The sequence below is a fragment of the Pelmatolapia mariae genome, linkage group LG12 (assembly GCF_036321145.2).
Source record: "Pelmatolapia mariae isolate MD_Pm_ZW linkage group LG12, Pm_UMD_F_2, whole genome shotgun sequence".
NCBI classification, from domain to species: Eukaryota; Metazoa; Chordata; class Actinopteri; order Cichliformes; family Cichlidae; genus Pelmatolapia; species Pelmatolapia mariae.
This window is the reverse complement of record NC_086237.1, coordinates 5,281,511-5,301,617: the sequence shown is the minus strand read 5'-3', so window position 1 is coordinate 5,301,617 and position 20,107 is coordinate 5,281,511. Positions and strand designations below refer to the sequence as shown.

Sequence of the window (20,107 nt, the reverse complement as noted above, 5' to 3'; positions counted from 1 at the left end):
TCAGAAAGCATTTTGGGGAGAAATTTGAGAGGAGAAGAGGAGATCTTATTTTAGTTTGACCCCACTCACATCTGTTAACATGGAGCAGGAGTTCATGACCTGCAGACAGTAGATGACAGAGACGGCGTTGTTTTCTACACTCACTGCTCCAGTCTAAATATCCTTGGGCAGGATACTAATGAAATCAAAATGAAATAAAGGATGTAAATATTTCATTTGATACATAATGAACATAAAATAATGGACCCCCCCCCATACCTTTTCCTCTATATGCTAATTACCCGAGATTATCTAAGATACATGAAGATAGATATGTGCAGTAATTACAACGGATCAATCAGAGCGTTCAGTGGACATGAAGAGATGAGCTTTATTATCTTGTTTAGCAGATGACAGAAGCACTGGAAGATAATATACTTTCACTCCTGAAATAAATAGTAATTAAGATCACAAGGATTATTCATTAGGGAATATCACAACAAAATAAAAGGAGCAGGTTGAACCTCTAAAACAAACATTTCTGCATAGATAGTCTTGGATCAAAGCTTGTGTCAGCAGTTCAGCGTACAGTCTGGTATGATATCACCCATTCCTCCTTAACAAACGACAGAGTACGTGACAGAAGAAAAAAAGCTTTGAGATAATTAATGATGTGATTATGTACAGTGTTTAGAGGCGATCACACACACACACACACACACACACACACACACACACACACTTTGGCCACAGACCTTTTCCATCCAGCGTTATGCTAATGTGCTAACGACAGTCCAAATGGAGACTTGACCTTTAAAAAAGTAATAATGTGTCCAAGGGCAGAGTTATGAAACATCAGCTGTGTACATTGAAGCTATTTGGCCTTCCGTGTGTTGACACAAAAGTTTATGGTTGCTACGGTGACCATAAACTATGACAATACTGGATAGACAAGAAAAATAAGATTGTCGATCAAACTGCAACGTTTACAAAAGGAAAACAGAAATCAGGTTTGACAGATACACATTAAGGATTAGTCCTTTCACAATAAAAGACGAGGCATAGTAGCAGAAATCATCACTCCCAGGAGCTGCTAAAGTAGTGTTACTGATTATTCCTTTAAACAGATGTATTATGTTACTTCCTTCTATGTAGCAGAGCTCTGTCAGTCAGTGCAAGCAGCTGTTTTCTAAAGCGTTGCCAAACATGAGCGTGTACGCCAAACGTTTCCGGCTGTTTGCGAGCTGTGGTTCTGACAACGATTACGTGTTAGAGTAACAGTAACTCTTGTTATACATTAAAAAGACATAAAACAAAAACTTTGATGGACAAGAGAAGAAGAAGAAGAAGAAGAAGAATGTGTTATACTTGGTCAACGTGTCAGTGAAAAGTGGAGAGCCTTTAACTCGCTGCCCATTAACCAATGTCACCAGGTAGATGTTAAAAAAGCAAACGTAGCTGCTGGTCAAGCTCACACTGACACTACAAACCAGGCAGCTTCTGTAAATGCATCAGATGTAAATGTCACTCTCATCATTTCTGCTTCACACAAACCTGTATTTTCATAAATAACAGAAAAGAAATAAAGTTCAGCCCGAGGAGAAACGACAGCGACGGAGTGGAAGGTAACGATGACAAACCTGAACATCTGTAGCAGTCGTGTGTGTTTATATGGTCATTTAGCTTTTTGATTTCATTCATGTTAAAAGTTCGAATGCTACCAAACAAAAACAATCATATACACTGTAATTCTGTGAAACCTGGCCTCCTGCAGGTGTGAGTACATGTGAGACTGTACCTGTCCACTTCCTTCAGTCAGAATACTTTCAGGAAATGCCTTGAAAAAGTCTTTAGGACAAGTTAAAGTTCATCAAAACTTTAAAACTGTTTCAAATGAGGCACTGATGCGAAAATAACAACGGGGGAAAAAAATAGTTAATACCAATAATTTGGTCTAGATCAGGGGGGTCAAACTGAAACGAGCTGAGAGCCACTGCTGGCACTGTCGTCTCACTGGAGGACACCTTAGTGTTCAACTAGAACAAAACAAACAAACAAACAAACACACAAATATTTCCTAAGATGTTTTGTTTGTTTTTTAAATTTCAAATCTTGTATAAGACAAAACTGCAAACTTAGCTGAAGCCTTTCAAACAAACACACTGGTCCTCTCTGTGCACACACGTTGTGTTTGTATAGAACAGAATAAATAAGCGCACACATTAGTGTGTGACTGACACAGCGTCAGCAGGTTTGTGCTCTCTGCTCATGTCGTCTTCATATTCAGTGATTTTGTGCTTTTTATTTTAAACTGCATTAAGCTTCTCCACGTCAGCATACGGGCCGCTGCGGCCCCCGGACCGCGAGTTTGAGACCCCTGGTGTAGACCGATTACCCTCGCTAAACAAAACTACACCAATCATTTTAAAAGTGCTGTTTAATTTTCATTTGTTGCACAGTTTCTAGCTGTAACAAATCAAACTGTTGTAACAGCAGCAGCAGGGAGCACCGGTGAATGTTCTGCTACAGATCGACAAACGTCCAAAGTCAAACATCAGGACCAATAAATGTTGTTCATTACTGCTCAGGTTGGAGGAGAGTTTGTGATGATCTATGAATACAAAATCAATCTTCTCTATAACCGACTGGCTTTTTGGTTTCCTGTTACTCTAACTTTGCATCAGCTACAAAGATAGCTGCTGACTATAACCAGTGAAGTTAAAGGGTAGAAAATCAACCAAGAGTAGTAACATGTTTAACACGTGTTACCACCTTCAGAATGGAAATCCAGAGAGTCAGGAGCTGTGCTTTAACCTGCTGTTACAGCTGAAGCTCAGGTCAGTATTACCCGACGACTGAGGGAAGTCTAATATAAAGTAGAGCTAAGACAGAAAAGTGATGCAGTGATAATCTGATACAAGAAGAGTTTCTACAAGTCGTTAACCTGCAGCAGGCCAAAGCAAACCTGAAGGTTCTGCAGCTCATCAGCAGACGAGCAGCTTCATACCTGCTCAAGTCACTGCTTACTGTTTGCTTCACATACGTCTCTGTTTATGTGTCTATTAAAGACCATTTCACCAGCACGTCTTATGCAGACTTCATGCTTATACAGGCTGAAAGCCGAAGCCCAGACGAGGTGCCAGAGTCCAGTTCAGTCCCAGGACACTTCAATATGCTGGAAAGTATTTTTGGACTTTAGTTGTGTCCAATGATGCGACAAACTCGTGCCTACACAGAACCTTACACGTGTATAAAGTGGTTACGCTGTCATGTGGTGAGCTTCAGCATTCAGGGTGAAAGTGTAAGTGACTGATTCCAACCCCCAATCAGAAAAGAACTGGATTTATGTTTGTTTGTTTAATATATATAGAAGAAGGAAAAGAAGATATGCACATGAAACCTCACACACATACAAACACCTAGAAATCTGAGGTACCTGAGGTATTGAAACACCTGAAGATAACAGTGAGCCAACAGGTGGTATGAGGGCTGATTTCCATTCTGAAGGTATACTGGCTCAGACGAAGCTCCAGAGGATCCAGATGTTTCTGAGAAAGAACATCCAGTCCTCTCCTATTAATTGTTAGGAAACAGATTCCAAGTCAGCTGCTCAATGACCGCTTTCTAAACTCATCACTGGCTTTGAAGTACTGGTTATTTAAGTCTGCACTATGTGTAGGCAAGCTGATCCTAAATCTTTGTCTATAGGCAGCTTCAGTGTGGAGAAAGAAGGAGGTCAGCATCTCTCTCAGGACTGCAGCCCAATGACTGTATCCAACCACTTCCTGTAGGCCAGGGCAAAGTGTCTCTGCTCGGTGTTACAGCAGCTGCCCAAAACACTGCTTACAAAGCTGAGTTCAGTAGGCAGGGTGGGGGGGCAAGGCAGCAGGACGCCTCTCTTCAGTCTCTTACTATTGTGAGGGTCTGGCAGGAACAGCCCATCTACTTCCATAGGTTCACTAGCGTGCTTCTGTCCGTTCACACTGTGACCCTGGCCTGCACAGCTCTGGGAGCTGATCTCTGGCACTCCTGGGTCTGGATCCGTCAGATGGTTTAACTTGCAGTCGGATCCTCTGCTGTAGGAATGCTGATGCTCCCTCACCCACTGGTCCCACAAGTAAAAGACATGCCGCCTGAGAGACACAGGGGGGTATATCAATATCATTATTACAAACGCTGAACATGTCTGTGCACAAAGTATTTTTATAGGCTCTGGGCTAAACACCCTCAGAATGTGAAAATGTTTTAATGCAAAAGAAATATTTAAATGATTTAACAGGACAATTAATTTTTTTACTTGTTTCTCACAAATGATGTTTGCAATCAGCGACAGGGCAAAACCTGCCGCAGACTGTGTGGCTGGTTTACGTGTGCCATGATGTGATAAGTGCAGCAGGAACAGACAAAACATTCGTTTTATCCGACTTCCTTGTTTAAATATGACGTCTGCCTCCATTCTGCAGTCACTGTGAACCAACAGTCTCTCACCTGTGACTCCAGAGTGTTTCATGTCCAGGGAAGGACTGGATCAGATCTGAGCAAAGGTCCATCTCCTGGTGGAAGAGTTGAAGGACTGTAGTGAAGTCAGCGTGGCTGTCTTCCTCGCCGCCCGCCTCTTGTCCTGAAGGCTCTCCGTTACTGTGAGAGCGGCTGTGTGGGCAGGGGCTGCCCTCTGGGACTGTGCTGCACCCACGCTGGGGCGAACAGCTGGTGGAGGTGTGAGCTGGCCTCTTGCAGATTTCAGCTATTAGCTCCTTAAGGAGGAACTGGCGGTAGTGGAAGCCACTGTGGTCAGAGACATGCATGGACACCCAGAGGCGCATAGAGGACAGCTCATCGTGGAACACCTGCCAGAATCACCACGACAAAGGTACGTGTGAAGGAGTAGAAGCTGAACATCAACAAGCTAACTGAGAGATTATCACTTCATTTATTAGCTAATCAATAAAGTTGAACGTGGGGGGCCTTGAATGGTTGTTCAACAGCTCGCAAAAAGAACATCACAATAAGAAAATTAATCCATAAATGCAACTTTTCAAGAAATATGTGATGTCTCTATAACCACACCTGCATGTGGTCGGGTCTGTCGTTCCCCAATTCTGGGTGTCGGCACCGCTGTCAACGATGCACGACAGACCCGACCACATGTTCACACTTTTCAGTACGACGCACACACGCGGCTGCAGCTTTTCAGTGGGTGTGCATATTATTAACGCAACTGCTGCAAAAAGACTTTGTTTCGCCGATGTTAAATATTTGTTCCGCATGACTTTTCTCCCAGGTAACTTGCGCCCCACCAGTGGGGTGCACCACACTTTGAAAACCACTGGCTGAAAGACAGAAACCTCCCTTACTCATGTAGTTATACAGAGCTCCTCTGTAATGCCTGTGCCAGCTGATTTCAACCATAAGTGTTATTTGACATCCAGCTGGGATCATTTTGATTCTTTAAAATTTCTTAGCTGGTATTTATTTAGTTACACCACATTATTTTTGGTTTGCACAGCTTATGGACAGCAGCTCCACTTTTCTAGCAGCAGCATCACTTTCATACCACCAGGCATCAGTAATACAACTACATGAAATAAAAAGAGAGAACATGTGTGATGAGGGAAGAAAATGTTGTCTATAATAATCTAATTACTGCTGAAAAGCTAAATGAGTAACTGAAATGCTACCTTGACATTGCCCCTGGCCATATGCTGCAGCACCCAGATGCGGTGTGACCAGGCATTGTAGTTGCTGGGATAGCGGCCGGCTGCGTCAGAGCACACCTTCATCTCTTGGCGGAGCGTCCTGGCCAAGCGGTCACTGAGCTGCTCGTTTCTCTCAGCGTCAGCCTGCACTGCTTCAGCCTGCTGCTGATTCTTATTGTGGTCCAAAGTAGAGACCTGATTCAGGACCTGCTGCAGCACCCAGCGTCTGCAGGAAGACATCAGCCTCTGGGTTACAAAGCTTCACTCACTCTGTACACAGTTACTGCTTTTACAGGAAGAACAGCGTCCCACGTGAGCCTCGGTGCTCGTTATAAGCCTTAGAACATCGTTGTTGTTTTTCAATGGGATTAAAACACCTTTCTCTACCTAGGAATAATCTCAGGATAATCCAGGGCTCGCGATATTTCCAGTCGGGCTACCAAAATCTATCTCAGCCCTGCCCGTCGGGCTATCATAGGAAGTAAAAATATATGTCAATGCCTTTGCTTTCTTTCGCAAATTTAGCTGAGTAATTATGTCATTGGCATCGATGAGCCTCTGTCAATATGTGACGTATTGAAATCGCGTTTGAATTTGCGCTTGTTTTTTTACCTTCAGGTAATTGCGCACCAATTCCTCTGCAATCCTCTTATCATTTGTAGCAGCGACAGGTAATAAACCAGACCTCATCAAAGAACAGTGCTCTTTAATGAATGCACCACATAACTTTACATCGTAGAGGTAACAGGGAGACACATCGAGTTATCAGTTAGCCATCTTAACTATATTCTTTTTTTTTTTGTTTTGTTTTTTTTTGCCTGTCCCGTTTGGCTCTTTTGCCATCAGAATTATTATAAAGAAAGAGGGAAAGAAAAACAGCGGGGAAGAGGGACGGGGATAAAGGGCAAAAACCAAAAACCAACAGAATAAGTAGACAAAAAATACATCTATCAATCACCTGGATCACCTGTTGAGAAAGAAAAAAGAAAACAAGCAGAAGAAAAAAAAAAAAAAGAGCAACATAATAAACATCACGATGATCTATGTGAATATGACAGTAAATACTAAATATTAAACATTATTGTGCAGCACGTAAGATCGACAGCGCACAGTGTGCTTTGAGGTAGGAGCCAAAAAGGGTGTAGTTTGTGTGTGTGAGCACCCGTGTGTACACCTGTGAGCATGAGCGCGCTTGTTTTTAAAAGGTTCCTTCATGTAATGATCTGCTAGAGGGTGTGGGGGGCCACAGCCCCGTCCTCCAGGGCATGAAGCAGGTATGGAGGAGATCAAAACTCCAGACATCCAGAGGCCCCCAGAACACAAGAGACCAAGGAAGACCAACAGAGGGTCCAGTTCAGCAGCGCCGCCTGGCCCCACAGAGCCCGGGACAGCCCGCCCGACCCCACCACAGAGAAAACTGCACCCACCCCGTCATCCACTCATCTTCCAGACTACACAAGACAATAGACGCCCAGGCTGAGATCTTCCTCCACCTCTCCTATATCTCCACCCCCTGCAGAGTGAGTTCCTGAAGAGAGGAGACCTCCTGCAAGATGTAACAGCCTCCCCCACCAGCTGAACAGGGAGACACATCGAGTTATCAGTTAGCCATCTTAACTATATTCTAACTCTACAATTTCCCGACTGCACTTTACTCTTATTTCACGACACCACCCTCTAGTGGTGCAATATGGTATAGTCAGACAGGACACAATATCACACACTAGCTTACTCTTCAAACGTGGCAAGTGAAATCTCCCGCAGCAAGCTTAAACGCGCGAGAGGTTGATTGCGCAGAGAATTAAAAAAAAAACAACCCAAAACGCTGGCATGTGTAAAAACAGATGGATTTGCGCAGGTATTTTAGTTCTGCTGAGCCAAACAAGACAGGTCAGGATGAAGAAGGGACAGGCAAAGAAAGGCCTACCACAAAGCGGAAAAGTTACCACAAATCAGACTACGAGGCAAAAAGAAAGCGCAGTTTTTTGGTTTCATGGACAAAAGAATTTCTGTGGCTGGAATATGACAAGGTGAATAACATGATGTTCTGCAGGGTGTGTCGTGAGTTTCCCTCGATTTCTGAGTCGACAAGCGCCTTTGTTACTGGGACCAGTAATTTTAGGAAAGACCCCATCAGAACCCATGAGAAATCTGTGCATCACAAGAAATGCATTGGTGCTCAGTCTGCAGCATCTTTCCCAGAACAAACACCAATTGCAAAAATCATACTAAAAATAAACCAAGCACAACAAGAAGTCCTGAAAAAGCTGTTTAGAACTGTGCACTATGTTGCAAAGAGTGAACCACCACTGGCAAAATGTAGCAGTCTTTGCAAACTTCAAAAAGCAAACGGCCTAGATCTTGGTTCCACATACCTCAGTGACCATGCTTGCAGAGAGTTTATTGGAGCAGCAGAACAAACTTCAAGAGACCAGAATAAAAAGGAAATTCAAGAAAGCAGGTTCTTATCCATTCTTGCAGATGGCAGTACAGACACTGGTATAATAGAACAGGAGTTGGTTCATGTCAGGTATGTGAGGGATAATGGTGACATAGCCACATACATGATCAAATTTCAGCCAGTCGAGAGTGCAAATCCTGCAGGTATTTTAGAGGCTACTGATGAAGCAGCAAACACCATGGGTATCAGAGAAGATACGTGGAAAAGGAAAGTAGTGTGTGCAAATGTTGATGGTGCTGCAGTGATGATGGGTGAGAAAACAGGAGTAGCTGGGAGACTGAAACAGAGGATACCCCACATCATAACAATCCACTGTGTGGCACACAAATTAGAGCTAGCTGTGCTGGATAGTGTGAAAGGCTGTGACTGTCTGGTGAAATCTGAAGTTACACTGAAAACCATCTTTAAGATGTACTACTATTCCCCAAAGAAGCGAGAGAGCTGACAGAAATAAGTGAACTGCTAAATGAGAAGCTGGCACATTTCAGTGGGCTGAAGAGCACACGGTGGCTTCCAAGCCGGCGGACATGACTGAAGGCTGTGGAAAAAAATTACACTCCCACTGTTGTTCATATGGAGAAGGTGGCAGAAGGAAGTGATGTCAAAGTCGAGGATGCAGCCAAGGTTAAGGGGTGGTGCAGGAGATGAAGACTGAGAAATGTGTTCGCTTCCTGCATTTCATGTTGAACTACAGTACCATCTTATCCAAGTGCTGTACTGATTTTCAGCATGATAACCTAAATGTCACACGAACAAATCAGTTAGTTGAGAGCACCACATCACGCTTACTCAGCCTGAAAACAAAACCAGGAGAATATCAGAAAACCTTGGACACAAAGTTCACAGCGATGGTAGCATTTGCTACTGTGGAACTCAGCTAACAAACAGTCAGCGACCTGCTAGAAGAGGGGAGGGCACAGACAGAGACACCTTTGGTGCAGAGATTCAGAAGATTATTGACAACACAGTCAAGTACATGGACAACAGATTTAAAAATCTGTGTGGAAAAGCCTCTCTCTAGTTTCAAGGTTTTTGACCCTTCCACTCTTCCCTATCCCAGAGAAGAGCTGGCGAATTATGGGGATGAAGAGGTGGATTATCTTGTCACACATTTTGCCTGTTTGTTAGATGCAGAAGAGAAAGAGAAAATTCCACAAGAGCGGATGGATCTAAAAATGTGGCTTGCAGAACGCCGGGGTCGCAAAGTAGATTGCTTGTACAGAGATCTCCTCTCTGAGAATCCAGAACACCTCTCTCATATCTTGTTGCTGGTGAAATTAATGCTGACACTTAGTCCATCAGCAGCCATCTGTGAGAGAGGATTTTCTTGCATGAACCGAGTGACAACACATCATACCTCTCTACACCCTGAAACACTGAATGACTGCATGCAACTCTCCATTAATGGGGAAACAGTTAAATCTTTTTGCCCTGACAAGTCGATTCGTTTCTGGATGTTTTCTGGAAAAGGTTCAAGACACCTGGATCATAAAACCCCGACAAGAAGAAAGAGCAGTGAAATGGAGGGCAATGCACAGGAAGAGAAAGCTGATGAAGGAGATGCCATGCCCTCAACGTCGAGTGGCATTTACTCATCCATGACTTCAGTGGAAATTTCAGATTCAGGATCTGACACAGACTGATTCATGTTCGACACAGTTCTCACAAGTTCACAGAGATTTCTGTGAACTTGATATCTGAGTTGATTGTAATGTTTATACAGTTGTTGTAATTTGTGTTTTAACAATTTTTTGAGTGATGTTTTGTTTTCTTTACAATGTTATACAATAAAAATAATCTTTTTTATTCGGGCTACTTAAATTTATTTTGGGCTACCAAAAACTAAAGAGTGCCTGCCCGAAGGGCTAGCAGGGATTTAGAAATTTTGCGAGCCCTGTAATCTATCACCAATCATTTACATTAACAAGGTCTGAATGTAGCTGCCCTCAGCTCCCGGAGCCAAAATATTCCCTGTTCAGCCTACAGTGTTTAGCACAAACAGTGCTACTGTTAGAAAACTGTTCAAAATATGTTAGAAAAAAATCAATGAAGAAAATAAAGTGTAGTCTAAGAATCCATACATGCTGATCAGAGCAACCTCAGGAGTTTGAATAGCTCCCCAGCCCACACAAAGAAAGCAGCTTGGAACATCTGAGTGTTTACAGCAGGAGAAGCGTAAGCGGCTTTACCGATGTATCCAGGTCTCTGGGCTCTTGGGAAATTTGGTCAAAGCCAGCTTGCCCAGGTAGAGGTCCTTCTCTGGGTTAAGGACTCCACACTGCAGTAACTCCTTCCTGCAATAACAAGAAACCACGATGACAGTAAATACATCAATATAAAGACTCACTCTATCGCCCACAGATTCAGTTAGAGCACATGCATGCTGTGATCTCTTATCCTGACACTCTGCAGAGCAACGTCCACATTTTGTCTCCATCATTTGTTTTATCTTTTAGTTCATTTCGAGGGGACGACTCTGATTGTGCTTTAATTCTGACTCTGAATCTAATGCCTGTGACTAAATATAAAAATGGTAACTGTTGCAACAGACTTTGATGAGCTGCAAACAGGAAAATGATTTTTGTTCACGTTTTGTTTACATTGGTTTAAATGAGTTGAACAAACTACAAATGTCTCTCTGTTACAAATAAACAGATGGTCACACAGTCGGTGTTGATCTGAAAGTCTGACACATGAAACACTCTGTGGAGTTTGTTTCTATCCTGGAAAAGTATAAAGAGATGACAGGAAACAGGAGAGAGCAGAGTGAAGACATGCAGCAGTTTCAAACCCAGACCTGCTAACCTGGTGAGTTACACTGCACACTGTTTAACCAGTATACTGATAATTGTCAAAGAGTAACTGGACTGGTACTCTAGAGCCTTTCTACTCAGATGAGCACTCAAAGCACTTTGTACTGCGAGTCACTTTGACCCATTACACAAAGATGCACACACATCACTCATCTATTCTTAACTTCTTTATGAAATCCACAGTCCATCCATACACATATCCAAATATGCTCCATCTATGTACTCCAATGGATGCGTAGGTGGGTTACCTTGGAATGCTGACTGGAGGAGTCAGGAACCAATCTGCTGACCTTCTGATTAGTCGACGACCCACAATCAACCACAAATTTATCACAGTTGAACTGTTAAAAGCATTAGCTTTGTTATGTGTGCTGACAGATCCTTACATCCTGACACTATTCATTATTAGTATTAGTGGTATGGACACAGTGGGATAACACAGCAGTCAGAAGGATGCCAAACTGCCAGGATTGTCTAAGGAAAGAAAGTGAGTGGACTTCTTTAAGTTTTTTAAAAATCTCTAAACAAAGAAGCTTCTTCAGTTCTAAAACCAAGCGGTGGAGAGTCCCAGTATTTAATCCCTAGTGGGAATTGTTCCTTTTGAGGGTGGTTGGAACACTATTGATGATGTGCCTCGGTGTGAAAGAAGGTGTGCGTCATTATCAGCAGAAGTTCCAGGTGAAACCATTGTGAGACCCTGCCTCACCCCAATATGTGACCCACTGAGATCACCTGACAGACGATGTGAGTGGGGCGTCTGGTTTCACCTGAGACCTCTGCTGTTAGCTAATGTTACCTGACATCAAGAAAACCTTCCTGTGTGACAGTCAGGGAAAAAACACGCTGGAACCCATGAAAGGAAAGCATCGCTCTCACTATAACGACATTTATCAGAACATAATGTTGTTTTTGTAGCATTCCTGTACCTGACATTCCACGCAGTGGTGAAGTCTGGGTTCAGCAGCAGCAGAGTGCAGGTGATATCCACTAAAGCTGAGACAGAAGGAAACACAGGATGTTGCTTCACTTTGATGTTCACTTGTGGAAACAACAGGACCATAAAAAACGTTTAAAACTAAGCAGGATAAAACAAGGAGGTCATCAGCCATTATCAACTTTAAAATAAATACATTAAATAAACAAAACAAATATTACAGACCACTTTTACTCGACCTCTGGGATTGCTTTTGTTATCGAGCTACCTTCTCTGTCCAGCCAGTGCTTGCGTTGGCGGTACAGCAGCAGCTTGTTGTGGACGTACGGCAGCAGGAATTTAACACACCAGCTTTCCACACCAAGCTTGTTCTCCACCAGCACTATGGGACTGCGGTTGTAGCGAGCCTCTGGACACGGGATCACACCGATCTCATCACTGAGGGAGCAGAGAGTGACAATGAGGGTGAACAAGGGAAAAACATTACAGTAACCAACCAGTCTAAAATTAGGAAAGACCACAATTAGATTACCACAATATCAACCAGTGTAAGTGCACCAAGTAGCAGTACCAAAAGTAATGAGTAAACAAAAGAAGCACCTTTAATGAACTTAATCTGCTGACTTTTCAAAAATGAGGAAAAAACAAAAAACAAAAGTTGGAGCTGAAGCTCATCAAACTGAAGCAGTGCTGAAATAAACGCAGTACGACAGAAACATGGCAACCTGCGACACAAGGTCATGTTGCAGTACATCAGCTGAAGCTTTGTACAGTCCAATCACATCTCCCAGCTTATATGTAACAGGGACATATGCATATGATGATACTAGGACATGTGGTTAGTGCTGTAATATAGAGTGAGACCTACAAGGCTGTCAGAGTGCAGTGGCTTGGTCCATGTTTGGGATCCATCTCTATTATAACAAACTGCTGGAACAACATAGCAATCAATACATTACAGATATCTGACACAAGGTCAAATTCAGGTAAATTATTAGAATGATTAATGATGTAATGATTGATCCTGTATACATCTGTAGCCATTTAGGGTCGTCCATTTAAAACATACTGAATAGTTTACTTTGTCATTTCCAAGAAATGATCTCATGTTTTCTTTCAAGTATAACATGTTGCTTATTTCTGATCTTGGTCCCAACGTACACTTTGGGGGGGTGTTAAACATACTATGTCACTGCACTGCCGGTCATGCCTCTGCAGTGTCCTTTGCTCAAAGTTTCCTCATCAAAATGAGTTTGTGCATCATTAAACGAACATTGACAGTGCCAGCATCGACAACAAGCAAAACAAACACCGTCTCTGAATCTGCGACGTTCAAGCTGAGCTGAAGTGTCTCCACATATACAAACTACAGTTCACGTTCACCATCCCAGTCTGAATTTTAACACTGTTATGTAGTATTACTAAGTCCTCACTCCACATTCCCAGAATTATTTTTATTTTTGGAAGCATGAAACCTGAGTGGGTCGCAGATTTCAAAGCTGAGAGCTGGGCAGAAAATAAAGGGTGTGATTTCAGAAGTACCTATATTTGAATTTCTGTGGTTCATCAATCATATCCAAGACTTTTGGATGGGACATTAACTGTTCAAGACTTTTTTTTCTTTTTAAAATCAGTGGTCTATAACAGCGGTCCCCAACCCCCGGGCCTCGGACCGGTACCGGTCCGTGAGTCATTTGGTACCGGGCCGCGAGAGTTGAGGCTCAGGTGTGAAATGTATGGTTTTCAGGGTTTTTATCGGTTTTCAGCGTTATTTTGTTATCGTTTTTATCGTTAACTCGGTTTTCCTGGGTCTTTTCACGTGTGTTATGAATAAATCTTCTTTTTTCGGTACCGGTACTAGTTTTATTTTGTTGTATTTATCCGCGACACCTTAAAGGCCGGTCCGTGAAAATATTGTCGGGCATAAACCGGTCCGTGGCGCAAAAAAGGTTGGGGACCGCTGGTCTATAATGCAAAAATGCATTTAGTTCAACGTGTGTCGTTTCATAGTTTTGATGTTTTCAGCGTTCCACCACAATGCAGAAAAAAATCAAAATAGAAAAAACCTAGAAATGTTCTGCTTGGGTGTGGGAGGAGTTCGGAGAGGCCATGGAAAAAGACTTTCGGATTGCCTTGAAGAGATTCTGGCAAACCAGCAGGCGACTCAGGAGGGGAAAGTGGTGCTCTACCTGCACTGTGTATAGTGCGGGTGGAGCGCTGCTGACTTTGACTGAGAACATTGTCAGGCGGTGGAAGGAATACTTCGAGGACCTCCTTAATCCCACTGTCTTTCATGACGAAAACAAAGTCTGGGGACAAAAGGGACGACTCGTCTATCCCCGGGGGTGAGGTCACTGAGGCAGTTAAACAACTCCTTGGTGGCAGAGCTCCTCAGGTGGATAAGAGTCGCCCTGAGTTCCTGAAGGCTCTGGATATTGTAGGGCTGTCTTGGTGGACAGAATTTCTAGGCGTATCCAAGTGGCGGAAGGCTTTCACTTGGGTGGTCTCAGGATCTCATCTCTGCTTTTTGCGGATGAGGTGGTTCTGTTGGCTTCATCGGGTGGTGGCCTCCAGCTCACATTGGAACGGTTTGCAGCCGAGTGTGAAGCTGCAGGAATGAGAATCAGCACCTCCAATCAGAGGCCATGGTTCTCAGCCAGAAAAGGGTGGAGTGCCCACTCCAGGTCAGGGAGGAGTTCTTGCCCCAAGTGGAGGAGTTTCTCTGGGTTTTATTCACGAGTGACGGGAGAAGGGAGCAAGAGATCGTCAGACGGATTGGTGCAGCGGCCGCAGTGATGTGGACGCTGTACCGGTCCGTCGTGGTGAGGAGAGAGCTGAGTGTAGAAGAGAAGCTTCCAATTTACCGGTCGATCAACATGCCTACCCTCACCTATGGTCACGAGCTGTGGGTGGTGACCGAAAGAATGAGATCACGAATACAAGCGGCGGAAATGAGCTTCCTCCAAAGGGTGGCTGGCCTCTCCCTTAGAGATAGGGTGAGAAGTTTGGACATCCGGGAGGGGCTCAGAGTAGAGCCACTGCTCCTTCACATTAAAAGGAGCCAGCTGAAGTGGTTCGGGCATCTGACAAGGATGCCTCCTGGGCGCCTCCTGGGGGAGGTGTTCTGAGCATGTCCCACCGGGAGGAGGCCCCGGGGCAGACCCAGGACACGCTGGAGAGATTATATCTCTTGGCTGGCCTGGGAACACCTAGGTGTTCCCCTGAACAAGCTGGAGGAGGTGGCTGGGGAGAGGGAGGTCTGGGCTTCTGTGCTTAGGCTGCTGCGACCCAGCCCCGGATAAAGTGCAAGAAGATGGATGGATGGACAAAACAAAGAAAGACCTTAAAGTCTTCAGAGAATTTTAATTTATAGAGCTGAATAGGTTCTCTGCAGTAATCTCAGAAAGTCTCTGAAAATGTCATAACACTGTCTAAACCCGTAAAAAGAGAAAATCCTAGTAATACCTTAGTAGATCAAGGTCTTGGGACTCTAGGTCAAAGTATGCGGAACTAGTTAAGCTTCAAAATACTAGAGGTGTGAAGAGCATGTGAAGAAGATATTCTCCATTTATTTGGATGGAAAATATATATATAAGTACAAAAGTTACACAAAAGTAAAAACAATAATGTATTGATGCATGCACAACCATCCAGGTAAATAAATCTCCAAAAGTTGATTCTGTTCATCTGGACGTAGCGTTTTGTGGGAGAAACGTTTCGTCACTCATCCAGGTGACTTCTTCAGTCTCAGCTGACTGCAGGTTTCCCCAATCTTATAAACAGTACATTTGCATAATGACTGAAACCAGCCCAGTGAAGGAACAATGGGCTGGGAGGTCAGTTCCTTCATCATAATTATGCAAATCGCATGACCACTGATCAACAACCACTGACCAAAACCCACTGATCAAAGACCACTGATCAATATCCATGAGTACCATTCACAGAGAGTTGGGGAATGGCTGCAATCACAGCATTGTAAGATGGTGACAGATGTACCCTTAGGCCCCCTCCTCGATTCAGAGATGGTCTTTCCCTTTTCACGTAAAGAGAAAGTGAGAAATGTTATTAGAGATGTCATTATGGAGGTAGATGAAACCATGGTCTCGTACGACGTTACATCTCTCTTCACTTGCATCCCAGTCATGGAAGTGTTGGAGGTAGTCCGTAAGAGATTACAGGATGACCCCAACCTCAGCAACAGGACCACTCTCAGCATCGACCAAGTGTGTTTGAACTGTGTCTTCATTCCACCTACTTCACATACAAGGGTCAGTTCTACAGGCAGAAACATGGGTGTGCCATGGGCTCCCCAGTTTCACCCATCGTGGCCAATTTGTACATGGAAGAAGTGGAAAAGAGGGCTTTGCTATCCTACCCTGGAACACCACCAAGTCATTGGTTCAGATATGTGGATGACACCTGGGTGAAAATCAAATCTCAGGACGTACCACATTTCACGGATCACATTAACTCGATGGACCGACACATCAAATTCACCAGGGAGGATATGAAAAGTGGCAGGTTAGCCTTCTTAGACTGTGAGATTTCCATCAGTAATGGGGGACATCTAAAAGCTGACGTGTACCGTAAACCTACACATACGGATCAGTATCTAAGGTTTGACTCTCTCATCATCCACTGGAGCACAAACTGGGTGTCATCAGGACGCTACAACACAGAGCGAACACCATCCCCACTGACACAGCGGCCAGTGAGGCAGAAGAACAGCACATCAAGAAGGCCCTGAGTAAATGTGGTTATCCCAGCTGGACTTTTGTCAAAGCTGGGAAGGCACCTAAAGAAAGCTCCAGCTGATCCAGGACAGAAGGACAACCGCTGCCTAAGTGAAAACCTGTAGTGATCCCATATGTGTCAGGAGTATCGGAGCAGTTGAGACGCATTTTTTCTAAACACCGGGTCTCTGTGGCTTTTAAACCCCAAAACACGCTGCGCCAAAAACTGGTCCACCCCAAGGATCGGGTCCCCCGACACAAACAGAGTAACATAGTGTACGCTGTTAAGTGCAGGAGGATTGCCAGGATTTATACATCGGGGAAACCAAACAACCTCTGGCTAAGAGGATGGCACAACACAGAAGAGCTACCTCGTCAGGCCAGGACTCTGCAGTCTATTTACACCTACAGGCCAGTGGACACTCTTTCAATGATGAGGATGTACACATCCTGGACAGGGAGGAACGCTGGTTTGAGGGCGGAGTCAAGGAGGCCATTTACGTGAAAAGGGAAAGACCATCTCTGAATCGAGGAGGGGGCCTAAGGGTACATCTGTCACCATCTTACAATGCTGTGATTGCAGCCATTCCCCAACTCTCTGTGAATGGGACTCATGGCCATTGATCAGTGGTTGTTGATCAATGGTCATGAGAATTTGCATAATTAAGATTAAGGAACTGACCTCCCAGCCCATTGTTCCTTCAGTGGGCTGGTTTCAGTCATTATGCAAATGTACTGTTTATAAGATTGAAACCTGCAGTCAGCTGAGACTGAAGAAGTCACTTGGATGAGTGACGAAACATTTCTCCCACAAAACGCTACGTCCAGATGAACAGAATCAACCTTTTGATAAAAACAGTAATGAAACACTTGTCCAGAAAAAGCTGAATGTTACCAGGACGGTTTCTTTAGCACAAAGCATGCAGAAGTAGTTACGTGCCAAAAAAAGTGCAGAAAAATAGCAATAATGTGAAAGCTTAAACTATTAGGCTTAAACAGCAGAACACTTTAATGAGCACTAACAAGGTGATACGCAAAGACCTATTAGTTGAAAAGTTGGCATTTCTCAGCATGGAGTGCAGTGTGGCCTTAGTAAACTAGACAAGTGGAGAGCAAAGGGGGGTTGGGAAATTTCTGGGGAATACCTGGTCTTGTTAGAAGAGATGGCATCCATGCTACTTTGGATGGAGCAGATCTCAAATCTAGAAATCTGGTCAATATATTGAACCCCTCAAAATGTGACTATCCAGAGTTGGGACCAGGAAGCAGAGCTGCCAACTGAAATACAGCATAGAAACTGAACATTTAACAGTGTTTCCTGAAAACCCTCTCCTGTCTTATCATTTCCTGATAACATTTACATTTACAATAACAGATTACACAGCAGTGGAGAGTAGACTTTATCACAGTAGATGTCTTTCTGAAAGCGCTGTAACTAAGTTTAAGAATATAATCCACCCACTGTTATCATCTTCAATGCCCTGTACCAACACAGAGCAGAGCAGCTACCTGAACGCTGCTCCAACAGAGGTCGATCATCTTGTTAATAATTTTACCTCCTCACTACGTACGACTCTGGATACTGTAGCTCCTGTGAAAACTAAGGTCTCAAATCAGAAGTACCTGACTCCGTGGTATAATTCTCAAACACGTAGCCTAAAGCAGATAACTCGTAAGCTGGAGAGGAAATGGTGTGTCACAAATTTAGAAGATCATCATTTAGCCTGGAGAAATAGTTTGCTGCTTTATAAGAAAGCAGCAAACTGCAAAGCCAGAACATCTTACTATTCATCACTGATTGAAGAAAATAAGAACAACCCCAGGTTTCTCTTCAGCACTGTAGCCAGGCTGACAAACAATCAGAGCTCTGTTGAGCCAACCATCCCTTTAATGTTAACTAGTAATGACTATTTAAATATGTTTTCTCTAATGGGCAAAAAGTCCTTCTCTCATCCCGACCGTTCGCGGCAGATGGCCCCGCCCCTCCCTGAGCCTGGTTCTGTCAGAGGTTTCTTCCTATTAAAAGGACGTTTTTCCTTACAACTGTTACATTTTTATGTTGAATGAATTACAAATAAAAGTTAAGAAAACATGTGTTACTGCTGTCATCCATTCTGACACTAACTCCCAGAAAGCTTAAAAGTGAACCAAATATATCCAAACTGAGGGGTTCTTCTTCCAAAGGCAAAACCCCCAAAGCAGCTGAAAATCTGTGGTTATCACACTAAACTAGAAGCTACAATGCTTCATCGAGTAAATTTTAAAAATCCTTGTCTCAAATTCTGTACTTTGATATCTTATTTAAGCCACATGTCAGCAGCGCTCTGTTGTCGAGCATTTTACACACATTTTCCCAGCATCTCAAAAAGCGACACTTGTTCCTGTAGTCACCATTAAAACCTTAAAAACTGGGAAGAAGTCAGTGCGAGTCCTTTTAAAACATAGCAAATTCTAAACCAGTGAGTAGTTTTGAAAGCCCTAATTATTTCCTATTTGGAATATTGATTAGTGCTCATTAATAAGACAAAAGTATCAGATTACTCGATTAATCGATAATCATCAGAATATTTGATTACCAAAATAACTGATAGCTGCAGCCTTAAAATTCTTAACATACTATCACACATGATTGACCTAACATCACGTGCTTCTCATAGCATGCAAATATTCGGTACCATCATATACACAAACGTTAAGCATCCCAGTTCATTCACCGCCGAAATAAATCATAACACCATTAATGAAACAACATGATTGGAATGTCGCATTTTCAAAGCTGCATAGCTCAGCTCGCTAAAGTCGTGAAATATCCCGCTGCTGCATATGCTTTAAGTTATTTAATTGTAAGTAAACAGTAATCCCCAGGACATCATGTCTCACATACTGAACAGAACAAACAGAACTAAGTGTCTAAAATGTAAACTTCATCTAGACAGTTCCGATTCCAGGTAATAGTCCACGCCCATAATTTAAACCCTGAATCAGCCGTGGCCTAGCCCTGGATCCGCTGGGTGTGAAACAGGCTTCCGGGCCCAGCGCAGTTTGTTCGCAGCCGACTGTACTCACATGCTGGGGTTCTTCTTGAATGCATTCGCGATGTCTTTGACAACTCTCTGGACCAAGACGTCTACCTCCTCCTCCGACTCCGCCATTTTTAGAGCACCGTCTTCTTCTGCTGCTTCTTCTTCTTCCTCGTTGTTTTTATTGGCGGTTAGCAAACAACGAATTGGTGCATTACCGCCACCAACTGGTGTGGAGTGTTGACCGTCATATATATTAAAGTGAATCTGAAAGTATTGTGAAATCAATCGCTGATTCCAAACCTGTTCTCGTATTAACTCTTGTGCCCCTCCGATCATTTCAACATGATTTTTATTGTCCATTAATGCTGTAATTACTGTTCTATTGTGATCATTATTCGTACACCATGATGAGATGTGTGCTCTAAAATCGCCACACCAAAATATGTTTCCATTCAAATAGAAATG

At 43.4% G+C, this 20,107-nt stretch overlaps 1 protein-coding gene across 1 annotated transcript; it reads right to left on the bottom strand.

The window, feature by feature from the left end:
• Window positions 1–285: 285 nt before the first annotated feature.
• On the bottom strand, window positions 286–19,798 carry ptar1 (protein prenyltransferase alpha subunit repeat containing 1). The gene is made up of 7 exons (XM_063489963.1): window positions 19,686–19,798; window positions 12,152–12,321; window positions 11,876–11,942; window positions 10,326–10,430; window positions 5,658–5,901; window positions 4,468–4,826; window positions 286–4,112 (listed from the first exon to the last, which is right to left on the bottom strand). The coding sequence occupies exons 1-7, from the start codon at window positions 19,769–19,771 to the stop codon at window positions 3,728–3,730; spliced, it is 1,416 nt and encodes a 471-aa protein (XP_063346033.1). The 5' UTR covers window positions 19,772–19,798; the 3' UTR covers window positions 286–3,727.
• Between the last annotated feature and the right edge of the window lie 309 nt (window positions 19,799–20,107).